Raw genomic sequence first — 19,120 nt, forward strand, 5'->3', positions numbered from 1 at the left:
TTCATATTGCTATGCAAGTATTTACATATTTTATTTTATCATAAAATATTTGGGTAACTGAGTTGCTCTTTCATCTGGGTAGTAGTTTTATTTCCAATTAAATTTTTTTAGAAAGCTTAAAATGATGAATAGATTGTAATTGCTGCTTTTAGTATTGATTACAGTTAGACTGGGAACAGTATTATGTTATGCTATAAATTATATTACATTATATTATGTTATATTGAAATAATTTATTTTTTCTTACTTTGCCCTAATTTGTTAGAGGAGTTCAATGATAGAATTTTACGACCAGAGTTATCAAATGATGAAATGCTGTCTCTTCATGAAGAGTTGCAGAAGATTTATAAAACATACTGTTTGGATGAAAGTATAGACAAAATTCGATTTGATCCCTTTATTGTAGAAGAGATTCAGAAAAGTAAGTCAAAGATGTGGTGCGACTATAGCCCTTTTACAACTATTAATGTTTTCAGAGTTTTCTCCTGTATTCAGTGTTTATTATTACAAGAGCTGTGTGAGGTGCATAGGTAGCCATTATCCTATTTAACTAAAAAGATGAAAGCTTTCATGAAGAAATTTACTCACAATTCACATAACTAACACTTGCCAAAACTGGAGCTTGGTGGTTCTGGTTCCTTATCCTTGTTTGATTTTTATACCTTACAAGTAGCTTTTCTGCAAAAACTGTTTGTATGTTCTTTCACTGTTATTTTAAACTAATACATGATGTATTTATGGTATTCATAAACAATTTTTACAATATTACTTTTTCTTAATAGTTGCTGAAGGCCCATATATAGATGTTGTGAAACTTCAAACTATGAGATGTCTTTTTGAAGCATATGAACATGTACTGTCTCTTTTGGAGAATGTGTTTACACCTATGTTCTGCCACAGTGATGAGGTAAGTCAAAATATTAATCTTGTTTAAGGAATTTACATCAAAATTTAATAGTGGCTTTGATATCAATAGAGTGATTCAAATAACAAAACTAAAACATGATTAATTAAAAAAAATACTCTTTCACTACAGAAACTAATGGAGATTAGAAGTTTACTGTAAAGATTGTGGCCAAATTGGTCTACTTCATTTGACATATGCCTGAGTGGCTTTGTAATACTGTCGTGATGCAGAAACTCCACTCATCTTTTACATATATTATTCACAGATGTGGACATCAAATTGCCTAAATTTCTCCATTTGCAGTATTGTAATCCTTAACTCTATTTGCCTATGGTTGTTTTCACTTGATTTAAATTTTCTTTAAAGTGGAAAGTAGTAAGGTAAAATAGCATGTTTTAATATAAAATAGTTTAATCATAATTTTTTTAAAGTATTTCAGGCAACTTTTAAGAGGTGCAGAATCACCAACACGCAATTCAAAATTGAACAGGTAGGTATGATAAGTCATCTGTATGGTTTGTTTTTGTAATTATTGATACAAATTATTCTTGTGATAGTATTTTCTTTCTTAGTCTGTTTTTCTTTGACTCTCTGGTTCCATTGCTACACAAGTAGACAAGACATTTTATTAAGTAATTGTAGAGTTGTACAATATAGAGTAACCAGGAAATGCCTGAAATTCTTTTAGAAAAACTTGACAAGACAACACACCATTGCCTTGCTACATAGACTACATGCATAAATGAAATCTACAGATAACTCAATTTTAGACAGATTTTTTTTCCCCCCAGAGAATATTTTTCATTAGAGTACTTACTGGTTACAAATGTGGAGAGTTTTTTCTCTGTTTCCCTTCTTGCTTTCTGGAAATATATGTGTGCAGTTATATAACTCAGAGAAATAACAGAAAAGAGAACTTAATCCATTTATAACTGGATAAGTAATGTCTTGATTTGCCCTTATGTTGTTGTATGTACAAAATTGACACAGATATCAAATCTATAAATCCACAGAATATTCACGTTGCTCTCAACACCTTCCAGGTTGTTTGAGCAAGAATCTAATATATAAATAAATTGGAGATGTGGTGCAAAGTAGGTCAGAAACTGGAGTAAATTTTTAGATTGTATGAGGAAAAATGTGAAAACCTTAGCCATGGGGAGAATATGTTGTGTTTTTGGACATAACCAAGGGATGTAGAAACGGGTATGAATTTTTTGATTATTGACTTTATATATTGCAATCGTGAAACACTGACTTTACTTAACAAAAATTCTATCCTTGTTATTTAAAACAGCATACTTTACCCAATTAAAATATCTCTTCTTTGATTTAAATACTTTTTAGAGTTTTATTAAATTTTCCAGCATCATTTGAGAAGCAGGTGGAATTTATTTCTGTTTGTATTCAGAATGTTTGGAGTGCCATAGTAGAATATTAAGCCTAATCACTCTCCTGTATAGGACTATTTAAGAGGAAGTGGTTCTTTGATCTTATAAACCTGCTGAGGAGCTAAGTCAGTGTCATCACTTCAGAGCTGGAAAGCTTTCTTTGCCACTTTGAGAACACCTGGTTGTCTTCAACATACTACATTAATTTTGCTTTCTTTAAAATATAAAATGAACAGAAAGAAAATAAGGACTTTTTTCATTGTGGGTACTGATTATGGTCTTTAAAAGTATGTTTTTCTTTATATGGACCTGACTTTAATGTTAACTATCAGTCTTGTCAGGACTCTGCTTCTGTGATACTTATTCATTTACCTATATAAAATAAGAAAAAGACTTACTTAATGTTCTTTCATTGAAAATTTAGAGTAGCATTGCTAATTTGCTAAGTGACTTAAAATATGTATAATATTTATTCATATATTTTATGTCTATATTCTGTTTTATTTTAAAAGTAAAAATTTTAATGCATATTAATGTTAGCTTGTTCTGTTTCTTCCATACTCAAAGGATGGCTTAAAAAATATATTTAGGGATTTTTTTGTTGTTGTTGTTCACTTTGTTTCTTAGCTTAAAACATACATTTCAGAATGTGTGAAGCACACATAATTAAATCTAATATGGACTTGAATTTCATGTTGGACAACACTGAGCTTGTTTTCTGTGCCAAATTTTTAGTGGCTTAGTCTCTGCATACTTTCCACCATATCAAACAAATGGTGTGTCTAAGTGAGGGCAAAAAATAACAGATATTTCATGACATACTAGTTTAAGAACTTTTTTTTTAATGAGCTAGAATTCATACACCCAGTTCCCTCCTGAACAGCCATGGTGCTTTCTCTTTCCTTTATTATGTTATACACATTCTTTGCAAAAATGAATGCTATCCAGTTGTGTAACTTTTAAAGCTTTTAAATTTTATTTTGTGTTCTAAAGTGAAACTTTTTTAATATCTGGGCTTTCTTTCTCTCTCCTTTCCTTATATAATTTCACATATCTGTTACTGCAGAGGTAGCCTAAGTTTGGATGATTTTCGGTAAGTCTTGAGACAGCATGTGATTTTTTTTTCTATATAAATTATCTGTTTAAGTTCAGAAAGTATACCCAAAATAACTTAAGTACAACAAAAAGGGAAAAAAGAAACACTGCTATTACTACTGCCTTTTTATCAGCTATTTGAGATATCCTTTTATTTATTTATTTAAAAACGATTTAAATTCAATTTAGTTAACATATACTGTATTATTAGTTTCAGGGGTAGAATTTAATGATTCATCAGTTGCGTACAACACCCAGGACTCATCATATGCTCTCCTTAAGGCAGCATCATCCAATTACTCCATCCTCCAGCTACCTCCCTAGTTTGTTTCCTGTAGTTAAGAGTCTTTTATGGTTTGCCTCCCTCTCTATTTTCATCTTATTTTTTTTTTGGACTATCCTTTTATTTTATTTTTTTAAGGTTTTATTTTATTTGAGAGAGGGAAAGAGAGAGAAAGAGCAGAAGCAGGGGGAGGGGCAGGCTCCCTGCCAAGCAATGAGCCTCCTGTATCTGAGGACCCTGGGATTGTGACCTGAGCCGAAGGCAGAGGCTTAACCTACTTAGCCACCAGGTGTCCCTAGGATATCATTTTAAAATCAACCTCTAATTTGATTCTAGATATCTCCTTTTTTTTTTTTTTTAAAGATTTTATTTTATCTATATTTTGAAGTAAACTCCACACCCAAGGTGGAGATTGAACTCACAACCCTGAGATCAAGTCTCATCCTCTACCAACTGAGCAGGCCAGGGCCCCCTGGATATCTCCTTTTTGAAATAGCATGATATATGTCATAAAATAAAAATGTCAGTTTAAAATAAAATGATAAGCTAGTATCCAGCTGTTCAAAGCTATTCTTTTTTTTGTTATTGGTTTTGCTATATTACTTTTAAAATAACTTGTGTTTAAAGAACTTTTTTTAAAAGCAAGAAGTACAGTATTTGTGTATTTCTGGGAATAATCAGAAGTGAGATTTTTGTTTTTGATAATCAGATTTCAAAAAGCCCAATTTTTTATAATCTATCTAAATTCTAGAGATTTTAATAATATTTTGTTAACATTTTCATAATTGGTTTTGGAAACACTCTATCAGAGAGAATTGTGTTTATAGTTCTGGATTTAAAAAAAAACACTGATTGGATGCTTGTTTAAATAATCTTCTACATTTTTTTAACTACTAACTGCTTATTTGAGTCCAGTTTTTTTTTTCAAGACTTTAATTAATTAATTAATTAATTTGACAGAGAGAGAGAGAGAGAGAGAGAGATCACAAGTAGGCAGAGGAGCAGGCAGAGAGAGAAGGGGGAAGCAGGCTCCCCCGCTGAGCAGAGAGCCCAATGCAGGGCTAGATCCCAGGACTCTGAGATCATGACCTGAGCTGAAGGCAGAGGCTCGACCCACCTAGCTACCCAGGCGCCCCGAGTTTTTCCAGTTTTAAAATAAGTTTGATTTGCTCCTTAGACATGTAAACAAAATGCACATGTCATTAATGTACCAGGCATATTTGAAACTTGATCAATTTATTTTTATTTCTGAAATTGTTGGATTATTTCAGTAAATAAATTTTTCTTGTGGGAATAATAGCTATCCATTAAGTTAAGCACCCAAAGCAGACTTTTTAGGATTTAAAAATAGTCATTTTTGTTTGGGTATCTGTTGTTCAGGCATAATGAGCATGAGTTTTAAACTGAGTAAAAGTTCTGCTTTTCTTTGTTGAAACATGGCACAGTAGGCTGTTATGGAGGAAGTTTTTGCTGTGTTTTGGCTTATTTTTTGTTGTTGCTTTCCAGCTTTTCTGCTTTTAGAAATTTACTTTTGAAAAAATTATGAAACCAACATTTAATATGTGATGTCAGAGCAGGCTGCTTCCTTAAGCTGCGTTTGCTTATGTTTATTGCTAACCATTCCCTTTGGCATTTCCCCCCTTCTCTATGGCATTTTATCTTTTTTTTTTTTTTTTTGGTTACTTTGAAGATTGATACTTTTTTTTACTTTGCATTTTATACTTCATTCCTCTTTTGAGTTATGATTATAAAGTTGAAATTTGCTTAAAAATTTTCAGTCACAGAGGACAGAATTTTTTTGTTAACGTCTGTCTAAAAATGAAGGACTGAGAAGGTCATAGTTTTATATTTTTTTTCTGTTACCTATGTTATTCTAGCAGTATAGTTCTAAATCAATACGCTTTTTTGAATGTTGATCTTAACCACATTTTTTATGCTATTTCAAAATATGTATGGTAGTAAGAACTATGTACCACTAGGGGGCTCTCATCTCTTAAACATTTTAGTTCAGTTAATGTTTTAAGTAGGTGAATTTCAAACATTTATTAGTGAATATTGCCCCATTTATTCCTACCCCCAAATTTAAACTTTAAATGTTCTGTCACTTTTGGCTTCTGAGATGTTGGGACGCTGTCTATGACTAGAACTCCAAAAAGTTATGTTAGTTCTATCTCCAGTTTACCCTTTTCACAGCTATTCTTATTGCTTAGAGTAAACTAGACTGTCGTGATAATTTGCTATGAACTTGATACATTTTTGTTTAATGTTTAGGAGCACCCAGAAAAGAGGAGAATCATTTGGAATCAGCAGAATAGGTAGCAAAATTAAAGGAGTATTTAAAAGTACTACAATGGAAGGAGCTATGTTGCCTAATTATGGGTTAGCTGAAGGTGAAGATGACTTTGTAAGTAAAAATTCTTCAATTTAATATATGTATGAATTCAGACCTACAATGGCATAAAAATTGCTTATTTTCTACTTTCTCTCCCCTTTATTTTACTTATTTTAGACTTCTTTTCTATCCCATATTTTTTTCACTAGTTATTATAGTTTCATGGTGCTTATCTAATTTGTAAAGATCCTGAGCACTAAGTTAACTGCTTGTTAAGGCAAGGATAAGTTTTGCTTAGCTGCGATAGATCTGATAGACAATTTACCATCTTGTAGTTAGGCTTTTACTTTGTATCCTGATCTTTTTTTTTTTTAAGATTTTATTTATTTATTTAACAGAGAGTGAGAGAGATCACAAGTAGGCAGAGAGAGAGGGAAGCGGGCTCCCCGCTGAGCAGGGAGCCTGATGCGGGGTTCGATCCCAGGACCTTGAGATCATGACCTGAGCCGAAGGCAGAGGCTTAACCCACTGAGCCACCCAGGTGCCCCTTGTATCCTGATCTTAACTCTTTCTAACCATCTGGTCCAGGCAGACAGAATTGTTGATAAATCCCCTTACTCCTTCATACTCAAACCGTGATTGATGTATCAACACCATCAGTATTACTTGGGAGCTTATTAAAAGTCCAGAATCTCTGGTTCCATCTTAGACCTACGGAACCAGTTTGCATTTTAACAAGATTTCTGATAGATTTAGGAATCTGCACCTTACACCCACCATGCAGTTTTATCTCTGTGATCATTGCACATGCTTTCCTTTGAATTCCCTTCCATTATTTACTTAGAAAATTCATCCTTAACATTCAGAATCCAGCTGCTTCCCTTAAGTCCTTACTTGGGTCCTCAGGTAGAATTGAACATTTCCCCTTTGTGCCCCTTGTTAAATCACATGTGAAAGCATGCACCCAAAAGTTGTATTTGAAATTATATGTTTATGATTGTTTTCCCTACCAGTTAGTTCCATAAAGACAGATACTATCTCCTCTGTGCTTTTTGTTTGTTGAACAAATCTTTATTAAACAGAGTTCCTGGATGCTTGTTTTGCTCCTTAATGACTGAGCAGTGGGGATAAAAGGATGATTAAGATAGAGACTTTGACCTTAAGGGATTTACTAACCTGGATATCAAAAGGGATGGATTGTAGTGATTGGATTGGCAATGACCAAGAAGAAAGAATAGGGGAGGGAAGAGTATATAAACCTGTTTTTCCTCTCACTCCGTCCTTTTGACCTCTGTCCCATTGCATGATGAATTGTTAAGGAAATTCATTGATTCTTCATAATTTAAGTGGAAGAAAATATTAATTCTTTTTTTTCCCTTTTTAGGTAATCCAAATATAACATTGTTTTTTCTGTTTATGCCCTTGTGTTTTTTTAAAAGTATGGGTAGAAGAAAGACAGTAGACCAGAGGAGGTAGTCTTTTTTTCAAAATAATATTTACTTATGTATTTAAAAAATTTTAAGCATATTATAGACTTAGTTTTTATTTTATTTTTTAAAAAATATTTTATTTATTTATTTGACACAGAGACAATGAGAGAGGGAATACAAGCAGGGAGAAGGAGAAGCAGACTTCTGTCTGAGCAGGGAGCCCTATGTGGAGCTCGATCCCAGGACTCTGGGATCATGACCCGAGCCGAAGGCAGATGCTTAATGACTGAGCCACCCAGGCGCCCCATCTCAGTTTTTTAATAATATGGAAAAGTGGAAACAAATTTAAAAATACCACCCATAACCCTGCCACTCAGTAAGCACTTCTGTTAACGTTTTGGTGATTTAAAAAACAACAACAACAACAAAAACCCTTTCCTGTCTCATCCACATAGATTAGGCTACATTATGTATGTGGGTTGCTATCCTACTCTCTTCCTACTTCATATTACAATGAAAGCATTTACCCATGTTATTGTGAACTTTCCAAAACATAATTTTGTTTGGGAAGATACACTTCTTATTTTTTGTTTTGTGTGATTACTTGATACATAAGCTGTTTTTGTTTTCGGTGTGTGTGTGTGTGTGTGTTTGCTTTAGGAATAGGAGGATAGTCTTTTTAAAAAACTGAGAGAGTTCTGTTTTATAGTGGCCCAAAGAAGAAGAAGATTCTTGATTTAGAAGCAAAGACAGTGGTAAGGAAAAGTAAAGAAGAGAGCAAACTAACCTCTAATACTCTAAAAGAGCAGGTGTGGGTGAATAGACTATTGACCCAGACTAAGGTGGTATCAGTTAGGATTTAGAGGGCACTGTGCTAGGTTTTTTTTTTTTAAGTTTATTTTTTTAAGTAATCTCTAACCCCAACGTGGGGCTTGAATTCATGACCCCAAGATCAAGAGTTGCATGTTCATCCAGCTGAGCCAACCAGGTAGCCCAGTACTGTGCTAGCTCTAATCTGTGGGACATTGAGAAATCTTTGTCTTGTTGAGGAAGTTTAGGGGAAAGGGAAATGGCCAGACTCCTACTAAAGTGGTGTGTAATTCACATTTGGAACTTAGAAGACATTTCTTTTAGAAACCTTGATGTGATCACTTGGTGGCAGTGCCTCCTTACAATGTGACCTTGGATATTTCTTAATTTTATTGTGACTTGGTTTCCTCACATGTGAAATGGGGATGAAAGTATCTAGCTTAGGTAAGGGTGTTGTGAGGATTAAACCAGTAATATGCACGAAACACTTAGCACAGTGCCTAGCATATGGTAAGCATAATAAGCACTGTACAGTATTGTAATAGCATCAGTTCTTTTAAATGTATGAATATAAATTATGGATTAGATTGACATGTGTATGCTGGCCTGGGAACCAAAGTCCACTGCATAAAATTGAATATATTTGAAAGTGTTTATCTGTCCATGTTAAGAACTGATTTGCAAATAAACTTCTGGAATATAATATGCCCATTGGTATTTTGGCAGTTATCTTCATATAGTAAAAGATAATAATGAGAAACATTAGATTTCCTAAGGAAACGGGGGACATCTTTTTGCTTCTTATCCTCTGCCACCCTTATTCTCCATCCTTTTGGTAGAGGGAAGATCTATATGAAAACAAAAAAGTACTTTGTTTTCCTTTACATTAAATCTTGGTTTATAATATTAACTTACTTTCAAATAACATTAAAGGAAGCCCTGAAAATTCTTTAGAAAAATACTGTTCTAGAGATTATTCATTAAACTTTTTGATATAAATACCATTTAAATGGTAACAGTAATAGTAATACATTTTAAACAATTTATCCTTTGTTTCATGGATATTTTTATGTTGCTAAGAATTTTATTTTCTCATTTTGTTTCTTAGGTTGAGTTTGGGGGACTTTTTATTTAAGAATGTCTTTTTCTTTTTTAAAGTAAACTCTACACCCAACATGGGGCTTGAGCCTATAATGTTGAGATCAGGAGTCATGTGCTTTACTGACTGAGCCAGCCAGGTGCTCTATTTTTGGTGTTTAGTCAGCTTGTTAAACAAATTATCTGTCATTTTATGATCAGTTACCCTTCTGATATCTCAGAAGCTTAATCCATTAACAAAAATACAGTTGTAATAGCCGTAGAAAATGCCACTCTGTACCTCAGGTTCCAAGTAGTGGAGTGGGCATTTCCATCACACATTATTCTCTCTGTTTTTCTTTCAGTTATATAAAGAGATAACCTTGTCCCAGAAAAGGCAAAAACCAATTCATACAATCTGTTTTTATAGTTTCTTTTTTTCTTTTTAGGACTTTAAGACTTTTTCTTTTTAGTAGGGTATTAAGAGGTCCTTCTAAGATCACTAATAGTCTTATTAGAGATTATAGAAAGCCATTTTAGGACAAGAACAGAAAAGGTAATTGCTAAGGGATTGTTTGGGGGAGGGAAGGAATTCACTTAGACAAGAGGTGACTGCCAGGTGTGGGGAAAAGGTAGAACTGAGAGTGAAGATAGGTTGCTAAAATTCTGGAAAGAAATCTTCCTACGACTCATTTGCCCTGAGTAGACTATTCAGAATTTTCTTCAGTGTGCACAGTTTTTGACTCATTGTCTTAAAGAAGTATGTTCAAGGGGCGCCTGGGTGGCTCAGTTGTTAAGTGTCTGCCTTAAGCCTGGGTCATGATCCCAGGGTCCTGGGATCAGTGGGAGGCCTGCTTCTCCCTCTCCCACTCTCTGCTTGTGTTCCCTCTCTCTCTGCCAAATAAATAAATAAAACATACAAAAGTATGTTCAAGGTGGATGTGTTTATCTGTAACATTTTGTCTTCTTTAACATGAGTTTGAGATGTATAGGTGATCAGGTTTCTTAAGGTGTTAATTCAGAGGTTCTCTTCTAATTTAATGAAATACAGTTTTTCCTTCTTTCTGTATGTATATTTCTAGAACATGTTTAAAATTTCTTTTTAAAAAGAATTATTCAAATAATATTTTAAAATACTTCTTTAAAGCATATATATTATTAAAATTTTAGAAACCAAGAGATGAAAAAAGAATTCTAGGGAGGTGGGTCCCTTTCAGGTCATTTTTCATTTTTCATATTACTTAGCTGCAGTGAATATATTTATACTTGTGCCTTTTCCACAGTTTAAAAAAAATTTACTTAGAATAAATACTTTTATTAGATTACATTTCCAGAAATGGAATTATAGCTCTTCCTTAGCTTACAATGGTGATTCATTCTGATAAATCTGTTGTAAGTTGAAAATGCATTTATTTATTTTTTTTAATTTTACTATTTTTTAAAAAAATTATTTATTTGACAGACAGAGATCACAAATAGGCAGAGAGGCAGGCAGAGAGAGAGAGGAAGAGAAGCAGGCTTCCCGCTGAGCAGAGAGCCCGATGTGGGGCTCCATCCCAGGATCCTGGGATCATGACCTGAGCCGAAGGCAGAGGCTTTAACCCACTGAGCCACCCAGGCGCCCCAATTTTTTTTTTTAATTTCAAAAGGTTTTATTTATTTGAGAGAGAGAAAAAGAGAGCATGTGCACAAGTAGTGGGTGGAGGTAGAGGGAAAAGCAGACTCTGCTGAGCAGAGAGCCTAACGCGATGCTAAAAATGGCATTCAATACAACTAGCCTACTGGACATCATAGCTTAGCCTAGCCTACCTTAAACAAGCTCAGAACACTTCTGTTAGCCTACAGTTGGGCAAAATCATCTAACACAAGGCCTATTTTATAATAAAGTGTTGACTATCTCATGTAACTTACTGAATACTATACTGAAAGTGAGAAAGAATGGCTATTTGGGTACAGGATGACTGTCGCTGTAATTGGTTGTTTACCTTTGTGATTGAGTGGCTGAGAGCTGTGGCTTGCTGCCACCGCCCAGCATCACAAGAGATTATCACACAACACACTGTTAGCCTGGGAAAAAATAAAAATTCAAACTTCGAAGTATAGTTTCTACTCAATGCATATCGCTTTGGCATTATAGTAAAATTGAAAAATCATAAGTTGAATTGTCATAAGTTGGTGACCATTTGTACTTAGTTAAAATTGTTCTGTGACTCTCAATACGTATCAGAGTGAAAAATAACAGTCCATTAATTTTTACTTCTTATTACCATAGTTAAATGTTTTTCTGTATTTGTATATTTTCAATATCTTTAATCTCTGAAGTGCCTATTTTCTCTTTTCTATGGAATTTTCATATGTAGGTGATGTAATAAAACCTGGAGTCGATGCTAGTAATTTGTTGTTTTTAATTTTTTATTTTTATATTTTAATAGAAAATTTGGTATCACCTAATTTCAAAAGTTTTGTATTTGAAAATTACGGAATTTATATGGATATACTCTTTATAATTGTATCTTGTGTGCTGTAGGTCTAAAGGACCTGGGTATATTACATTTTTCATGATGATTTTTTTCCAGATTGAAGAAGGTATTGTTGTAATGGAAGATGATTCTCCAGTGGAAGCTGTGAGCACACCTAATACTCCCCGAAACCTTGCTGCATGGAAAATTAGCATTCCATATGTAGACTTTTTTGACGATCCTTCCTCTGAAAGGAAAGAGAAAAAAGAGAGAATACCTGTGTTTTGTATTGATGTCGAAAGAAATGATAGAAGAGCAGGTAGGAAGCTTTATGAATACCTTTTTTTAAATTAACATATAATGTATTATTTGCTCCAGGGGTCTAGGTCTGTGAATCATTAGGCTTACACATTTCACAGCACTCACCATAACACATGCCCTCCCCAGTGTCCATCACCCAGCCACCTTATCCCCGCCCTACACCCTCCAGTAACCCTTAGTTTGTTTCCTGAGACTAAGGATCTCTAATGGTTTGTCTTCCTCCCAATCCCATCTTGTTTCATTTTCCCCTCCCTAACCCCAACAACCCTGCACTATGCCTCTCAAATTCCTCATATCAGAGAGATCATATGATAATTGTCTTTCTCTGATTGACTTATTTCACTTAGCATAATACCCTGTAGTTCCACCCACAGCATTGCAAATGTCAAGATTTTGTTTTTTGATGGCTGCATAGTATTCCATTACACACACACACACACACCCACACACACACACACACCCACACCCACACCCACATCCCTACCCCACATATTCTTTATCCATTCATCTGTTGATGGACATCTAGGTTTTTCCCCATAGTTTGGCTATTGTGGACATTGCTACTGTAGATGTTAGGGTTGCAGGTGCCCCTTCAGATCACTATATTTGTATCTTTGGGGTAAATCCCTAGTTTGCTTGGTCATAGGGTAGCTCTATTTTCAACTTTTTGAGGAACTTCCATACTGTTTTCCAGAGTGGCTACACCAGATTGCCTTCCCACCAGCAGTGTAAGAGGGTTCCCCTTTCTTTGCACCCTCGTCAACACCTGTCATTTCCTGACTGGTTAATTTTAGCCATTCTGACTGGTGTGAGGTGGTTTTGATTTGTATTTCCCTGATGCAGAGGGATGTTGAGCACTTTTTCATGTGTCTTTTGGCCATTTGCATGTCTTCATTGGAGAAATGTCTGTTCTTATCTTCTGCCCATTTCTTTTTTTTTTTTTTTTTTTTTTTAAAGATTTTATTTATTTATTTGACAGACAGAGATCACAAGCAGGCAGAGAGAGAGGAGGAAGCAGACTCCCTGCTGAGCAGAGAGCCCGATGTGGGGCTCGATCCCAGGACTCTGAGATCATGACCTGAGCCGAAGGCAGCGGCTTAACCCACTGAGCCACCCAGGCGCCCCTTTCTGCCCATTTCTTATTGGGTTATTTGATTTTGGGTGTTGAGTTTGATAAGTTCTTTATAGATTTTAGATACTAGCCCTTTATCTGATATGTCATTTACAAATATCTTCTCCCATTCTGTCAGTTGTCTTTTGGTTCTGTTGATTATTTCCTTTCCTGTACAAAAGCTTTTGATCTTGATGAAGTCCCAATAGTTCAGTTTTGCCCTTACTTCCCTTCCCTTTGGCCATGTCTCTTAAAAGATGTCAATTACTCTGTATTGACATGATAAAGATTTAGGAATGATAAAGATTTTTCCATTTCTGACTTTTAAGTGTGGCTGCACTTCCAAAAGCTAAGTGTCTGAACAGAAAGTTCAGTGAAGGCTTAGGATTGTATAGGTTATCTCTAGTACCACTTAGCTAATTAATTTGTTCAAACAATACATACTGAGTAGATGCGTTTGAGACATGTTGACAATGCAACAAGGCATTTTGTGTAATGTTCTTTTAATGGTTTTGCTGCCATCATCATTAGCCATTACACTTAATTGACGAGGAGTAACGCGTATAGCAGTGTATCAGGTATTATACCAATTTCATTAAGACAACATTTCTCCTCTGTTGTGGGCTAATTAGAATTTATAAAAATATGATAAAACACAGTGTGATCATTTTTCCTCATATTTTGCTATCTTTTTTCTTTTAGTTGTTTAGGTGTGAACTAAGAGAGAAGGGGGTAAATAGTGTCCTTTACAAGATAACTGTCACCACCCTGGGTTTTGTCTAAGAAGTGGGGGCATTCAGTGTAAGCAAAAGCAAATCAAAGTTGTCCACATGTTGGGAATGTTAGAAAAATGAAGTTGAGCTTAGGAGGAGGGAATTGTCTTGTAAAAGAAGGAAAAAAGTGGCAGTGTTAGGGAATGGTTTTGAGAGATGAGTGACTAAGTATTAACATGAAGGTCAGTGCTAATAATTCCCCCCTTTTTTTTAAAAAAAATAGGTTTTGAAAATTTTTCTTAGAAGCTAATCCTATTTCAGGAAATAAAACATAGGATTAGGAAAAGAAGAATGCTCAAAGTAGCTATCTATGATTTTTCCTGTTATAACTAGGTACCAGACAGGGTCTTGCGCTGTCCAGCCAAGAGTCAGTGCCGCTTGATTTTGCTTTTGTTGCCATTCAGTCTTACCTGTTGCTTTACTAGCTGTGTTCTAATAAGCATAGAGACAAACCATTGTTGATACTATAGTCTGATTTCAGTTTCAAACATAGTTTTTTGTTCGTATCTTTGTCTGCTGTTTCATGATTGGCATGTTAAGTGTCAGAAAGAATTGAAAAGAAATACTGTAGTTTCTGGGTTCAGCTACTTCTGTGCCTAGTATTTGAAGTCTGGCTTTTCCCACACTGTTCTCGTTTCTCAGGAAATTATTTTAAAGTTGACTCTTCAGATATAAGTAAATTTATGTGAGCACGTAACACATCCTTTTCAGAGGTTTATATATGATATACTTTTAAGTATACTTTGTTTTTGTCTTTTGGACAGGCATTATTAATTTTTGTGCTTTATTTTTAGAAGTTTTCCTTAAAAATTTAACCATAAAATTTAAACCAAAAGGATCTTAAAACTAAGGATTATTTTTCTCAACAGTGCTGCAGACTTTGACTGTCAATGTAATGTGCTTTTAGGAAGTTACGGCCCATGAGGGAAAAATAGTGCATCATTTAAATATTGTGCTGACTTTATAATGTAGCAAAATAACAATTTTAGGATTTTAAAAAACAAAACTAATAAATATGATGTAGATCTTTTAAGACCAGTGTTGAAGAAGAAGAATTCAGTTTCCTTTTAGATTGTGACTATATCATGTTTTTTTCCTTTTTAAAGTTTTTATTTATTTATTTGAGGGAGAGAGAGACTGAGCAGACTGAGCATGAACAGGGGAAGAGGCAGGGGAGAGAGAAAGGGAGAGGCAGGCTCCTTCCTGTGCAAGGAGCCTCGTGCGGGGCTCTATCCCAGGGCATCAGGACCTGAGTTGAAGGCAGATGCTGCCCAGGGGCCCCATCATGTTTTTTTCTAAATACAGTCTTTGTTTTTGGGTTATTGTGATTTTGGTTGATTTTATACATTGCATTTCCAAATCTGTGCTAGAATGACATTAGATGCTAATAATAGCAGTTAACATTTTTGAGGTGCTTACTCTCTGCCATTCAGTCTACAGTAGTGATTTAGTGGATTATTTTATGTAATGGGTACAATTATTTTTATTCTAAGCAACCGAAGGCACAATGAGGTTAAGTTATTTGTTCAAGTTCACTTAGTAAACGGGGGAACTGGGGTTGGAATAGGTGGTCTGACCCAACTCATTCTGTAAACCGGTACTTCGTACTATTCAGTTTGGTAGGCACTAGCCACATGTATCAGTGAAAATTAAATTATATTAAAATTTTCGTTCCTTATACTAGCCACATTTCAAATGATCAGTAACTACATGCGGTTAATAGTTACTGTATTAATGCAGATAATATAAACCATTTTCAGAATTGCAGAAAGTTCTATTGGATAGTGCTGTTCTGTACTTTTTTAGATCTGGACAAATTGGTAAAGATTTGAGAGACCCAAAATTGATTATAAGGTTTTTTGAAATACATTATTTATTTCTGTGACATTTTAAAAATTAATAATAATTGCATTATTTTTTGAAATTTGTCAGCTCTGTGATTCTGTTGTAGAAAACTATTTGTTACTGAGATAACTTCATAAATAGGTAAAAATGATCAATTTCTTAAGAAATTTAAAATTAAAATATGGGATAAAATATATTAATGTGATGTTAAGAAATAATAAATTGAGACTGGCATAATTTTTAATAGTAGTTTATAAAATTATTTATTACTTACTGTGTATTCATTCATTTTACAGTTGGGCATGAGCCTGAACATTGGTCTGTCTATAGAAGATACCTAGAATTCTATGTACTTGAATCAAAACTAACAGAATTTCATGGTATGTTGTTTTTGTATAAAGTGTTACATTGTAGCATTAGCTTTCTTGAACAAACTGTTGAACTAGATTACGTTTTTTTTTATTTTAAGTAATTATATCAAGAAAATGTAACAGTGACACTTGCGTACACTGCTATTCATAATAGGAATGTACTGTTTTTAACTTATTTTTGGCTTATTTTTTAAAAGTTTTTACAATGCATATTTATTGCTTTTTATTTTTTATTTATTTTTATTAAAAAAATTTTTTTTTAAGATTTCATTTATTTACTTGACAGAGATCACAAGTAGGCAGAGAGGCAGGCAGAGAGAGAGGAGGAAGCAGGCCCCTTGCGGAGCAGAGAGCCAGACGTGGGGCTCCATCCCAGGACCCTGGGATCATGACCTGAACTGAAGGCAGAGGCTTTAACCCACTGAACCACCCAGGCGCCCCCATTTATTGCTTTTTCAATAATACTAAAATTTAAAAGATAGCTATTCTTTTTTTTTTTTCTTTTTTAAAGATTTTATTTATTTATTTGAGAGAGAGACAGTGAGAGAGAGCATGAGTGAGGAGAAGGTCAGAGGGAGAAGCAGACTCCCCATGGAGCTGGGAGCCTGATGCGGGACTCGATCCCGGGACTCCGGGATCATGACCTGAGCCAAAGGCAGTCGTCCAACCAACTGAGCCACCCAGGCGTCCCAAAAGATAGCTATTCTTTAAATGTATTTTTGAAAAGGTTCTCTTTCCAATTGAATTTTTGTTTATCTCAATGTGACAGAGAATTTAAACCAGGAATTTCAGAGTTGCTCTGTTCTTTCACCATTTTTCTTGATAAACATGTTTGCTTTGCATCAGTGCAAATGTTTTGATTTAGCTCTTAGAGTTGGAAATAAAACTTGTAGAGTAATATTTCTTTTAAAGATAGATCAGTCAGAAAAGGGGAACACTGTTCCTTTTAGTTCTTCCCCTCACCTTTTAGTCTCTCTTACCCATTAATTTTAGTTAATGTCAGGGATGTAGTTATGAAGTATTTACAGTCATTTTGTACGTTTTGTGTATATTTCTGTATTCATTTATTTGAGACAGAGTGCAAGTGAGCACATTAGGTGGAGTGGGGAAGGGGCAGAGGGAGAGTGTATGTGGGGCTCGATCTCACCATCCTGAGATAATGACCTGAGCCAAAGTCAAGACAAAGTCAGACATTAAGCTGACTGAGCCACCCAGGTACCCAGGAATCTTTATTTTAGAGAAGCTTTATGGAGTGTCCCTGATTCAAATTTAGGTTGGTTCTGAATTGAGAAGGACAGGACAGGACCTTTTTTACCCTTCTTTACTAAAAGCAAAACCCATGATGAGATTATTATAGGATGATAAAAAAATACAAGGTCACATTCCAAACTCTTTGCTTAGATTTTGAATTCGTACTTGTCTTTAAATGGTTTTCTCTTTAGGGCGCCTGAGTGGCTCAGTTGGTTATCTGCCTTTGGCTCGGGTCATGATCCCAGGGTCCTGGGATGAGGACCTGGCTCCTTGTCAGTGGGAAGCCTGCTTCTCCCTCTGCCTGATGCTTGTGCGCTCTCTTCCTGCTTGTGTGCGCTCTCTCACACACATAAATAAAATCTTTAAAAAAAAAATGGTTTTCTCTTGGTCTCTGCCAATCTTAAGCAGTACCATCCTTATCTCCTATCTCTGAGAACTTTTTTCTTGGATTGAGAGAAGACCTGTAATCAGACTTTAAACCCCTAGATGAACCGAAGTTGGATTCCCAATAATATTTTCCTTTTTGGTATTTAAATTTCTGAAGTCATCCCTGTTTGAGAAAGCATGTCCATGGTTTGTTTGTTTTTTGTTGTTGTTGTTTTAAGATTTTTTTTTTTTAATTTGACAGAGAGAGACAGAGGGAGTGGGGGGAGGGGCAGAGGGAGAGAGAGAATCTGAAGCAGGCTCTGTGCCCAGTGTGGAGACTTATGTTGAGCTCAATCTCATCACCCCGAGATCATGACCTGAGCCAAAACCAAGAGTTGGATGCTAAACCGACTGAGCCACAAGGCACCCCATGTCCATGATTTTTAAACTTTGTTTTTAATCCTGTGTTTAATCTTGTGTAGTATTAGCAACATGCTACCTTTTTTTTCCCCATGAGAATAGGTATTTTTCTTTGTAAGATTTTGTCTCATTGAATCCCACCGTCTTCAAAATAATCTCATGGTATTTTTTTTGAGGCTTTTTTACTAATAGTATAGAATGCGTAAATAAATCTGTGTCAACAGAGTTGGTGATCAATTTGGTTATTAGTAGACTCAGGTTCTTGGGTCTAGACTTCTGACTTGAAGCTTATGGATTTTGTCAAGATTAATTAATTATGTAATTTACGTTTAAAAAAAGATTTTATTTATTTACCTGCCAGAGCTTGAGCAGGGGGAGCAGCAGAAGGAGAGGGAGAAGCAGACTCCCCACTTAGCAGGGAGCCCAATGCGGGGCTTGATCCCAGGACCCTGAAATCATGACCTGAGCCAAAGGCAGGTGCTTTACTGACTGAGCCACTCAGTTGCTCCTTGTCCAGGTTATTTAAAGGATAATGCCTCATCTCTATAAGAGGGAGCATTATGAAACTGAATTTGCTGTAGTAAATTATAAATCAGGTTTTTAAAATAGTAGTGGAACGTAGTAATAACTTTCATATATATTGATTTCAGGCACATTTCCTGATGCCCAGCTTCCTTCCAAAAGGATCATCGGCCCCAAAAATTATGAGTTCTTAAAGTCAAAGAGAGAAGAGTTTCAGGAATATTTACAGGTACAATATCAACTCAGTTTAAAACGTTACTGATCATACAATTGTCCAATTTGTCTTTTTATTTTTTATGTATATATATTTTGTTTTACAGATACCTGTCAGTGTGGGTTTCTAAAATTCTTTTAAG

At 34.9% G+C, this 19,120-nt stretch overlaps 1 protein-coding gene across 6 annotated transcripts in view; it reads left to right on the forward strand.

Annotated features, from left to right (window-relative positions):
* Positions 1-19,120, forward strand: part of SNX14 (sorting nexin 14) — a 94,347-nt gene that overhangs the window by 45,707 nt on the left and 29,520 nt on the right. For 4 of the 6 annotated variants that reach the window (XM_032339128.1, XM_032339122.1, XM_032339124.1 and 1 more), the window contains exons 13-20: positions 266-421; positions 783-907; positions 1,339-1,397; positions 3,365-3,391; positions 5,948-6,080; positions 11,902-12,103; positions 16,131-16,214; positions 18,893-18,993. In XM_032339128.1, the coding sequence (XP_032195019.1) occupies positions 266-421; positions 783-907; positions 1,339-1,397; positions 3,365-3,391; positions 5,948-6,080; positions 11,902-12,103; positions 16,131-16,214; positions 18,893-18,993 (887 nt within the window). The remainder of the gene's footprint in view (positions 1-265; positions 422-782; positions 908-1,338; positions 1,398-3,364; positions 3,392-5,947; positions 6,081-11,901; positions 12,104-16,130; positions 16,215-18,892; positions 18,994-19,120) is intronic. The other 2 variants (XM_032339126.1, XM_032339127.1) reach the window with 1 other exon arrangement.

This window comes from Mustela erminea, chromosome 4 (assembly GCF_009829155.1).
Source record: "Mustela erminea isolate mMusErm1 chromosome 4, mMusErm1.Pri, whole genome shotgun sequence".
Classification (NCBI taxonomy): Eukaryota; Metazoa; Chordata; class Mammalia; order Carnivora; family Mustelidae; genus Mustela; species Mustela erminea.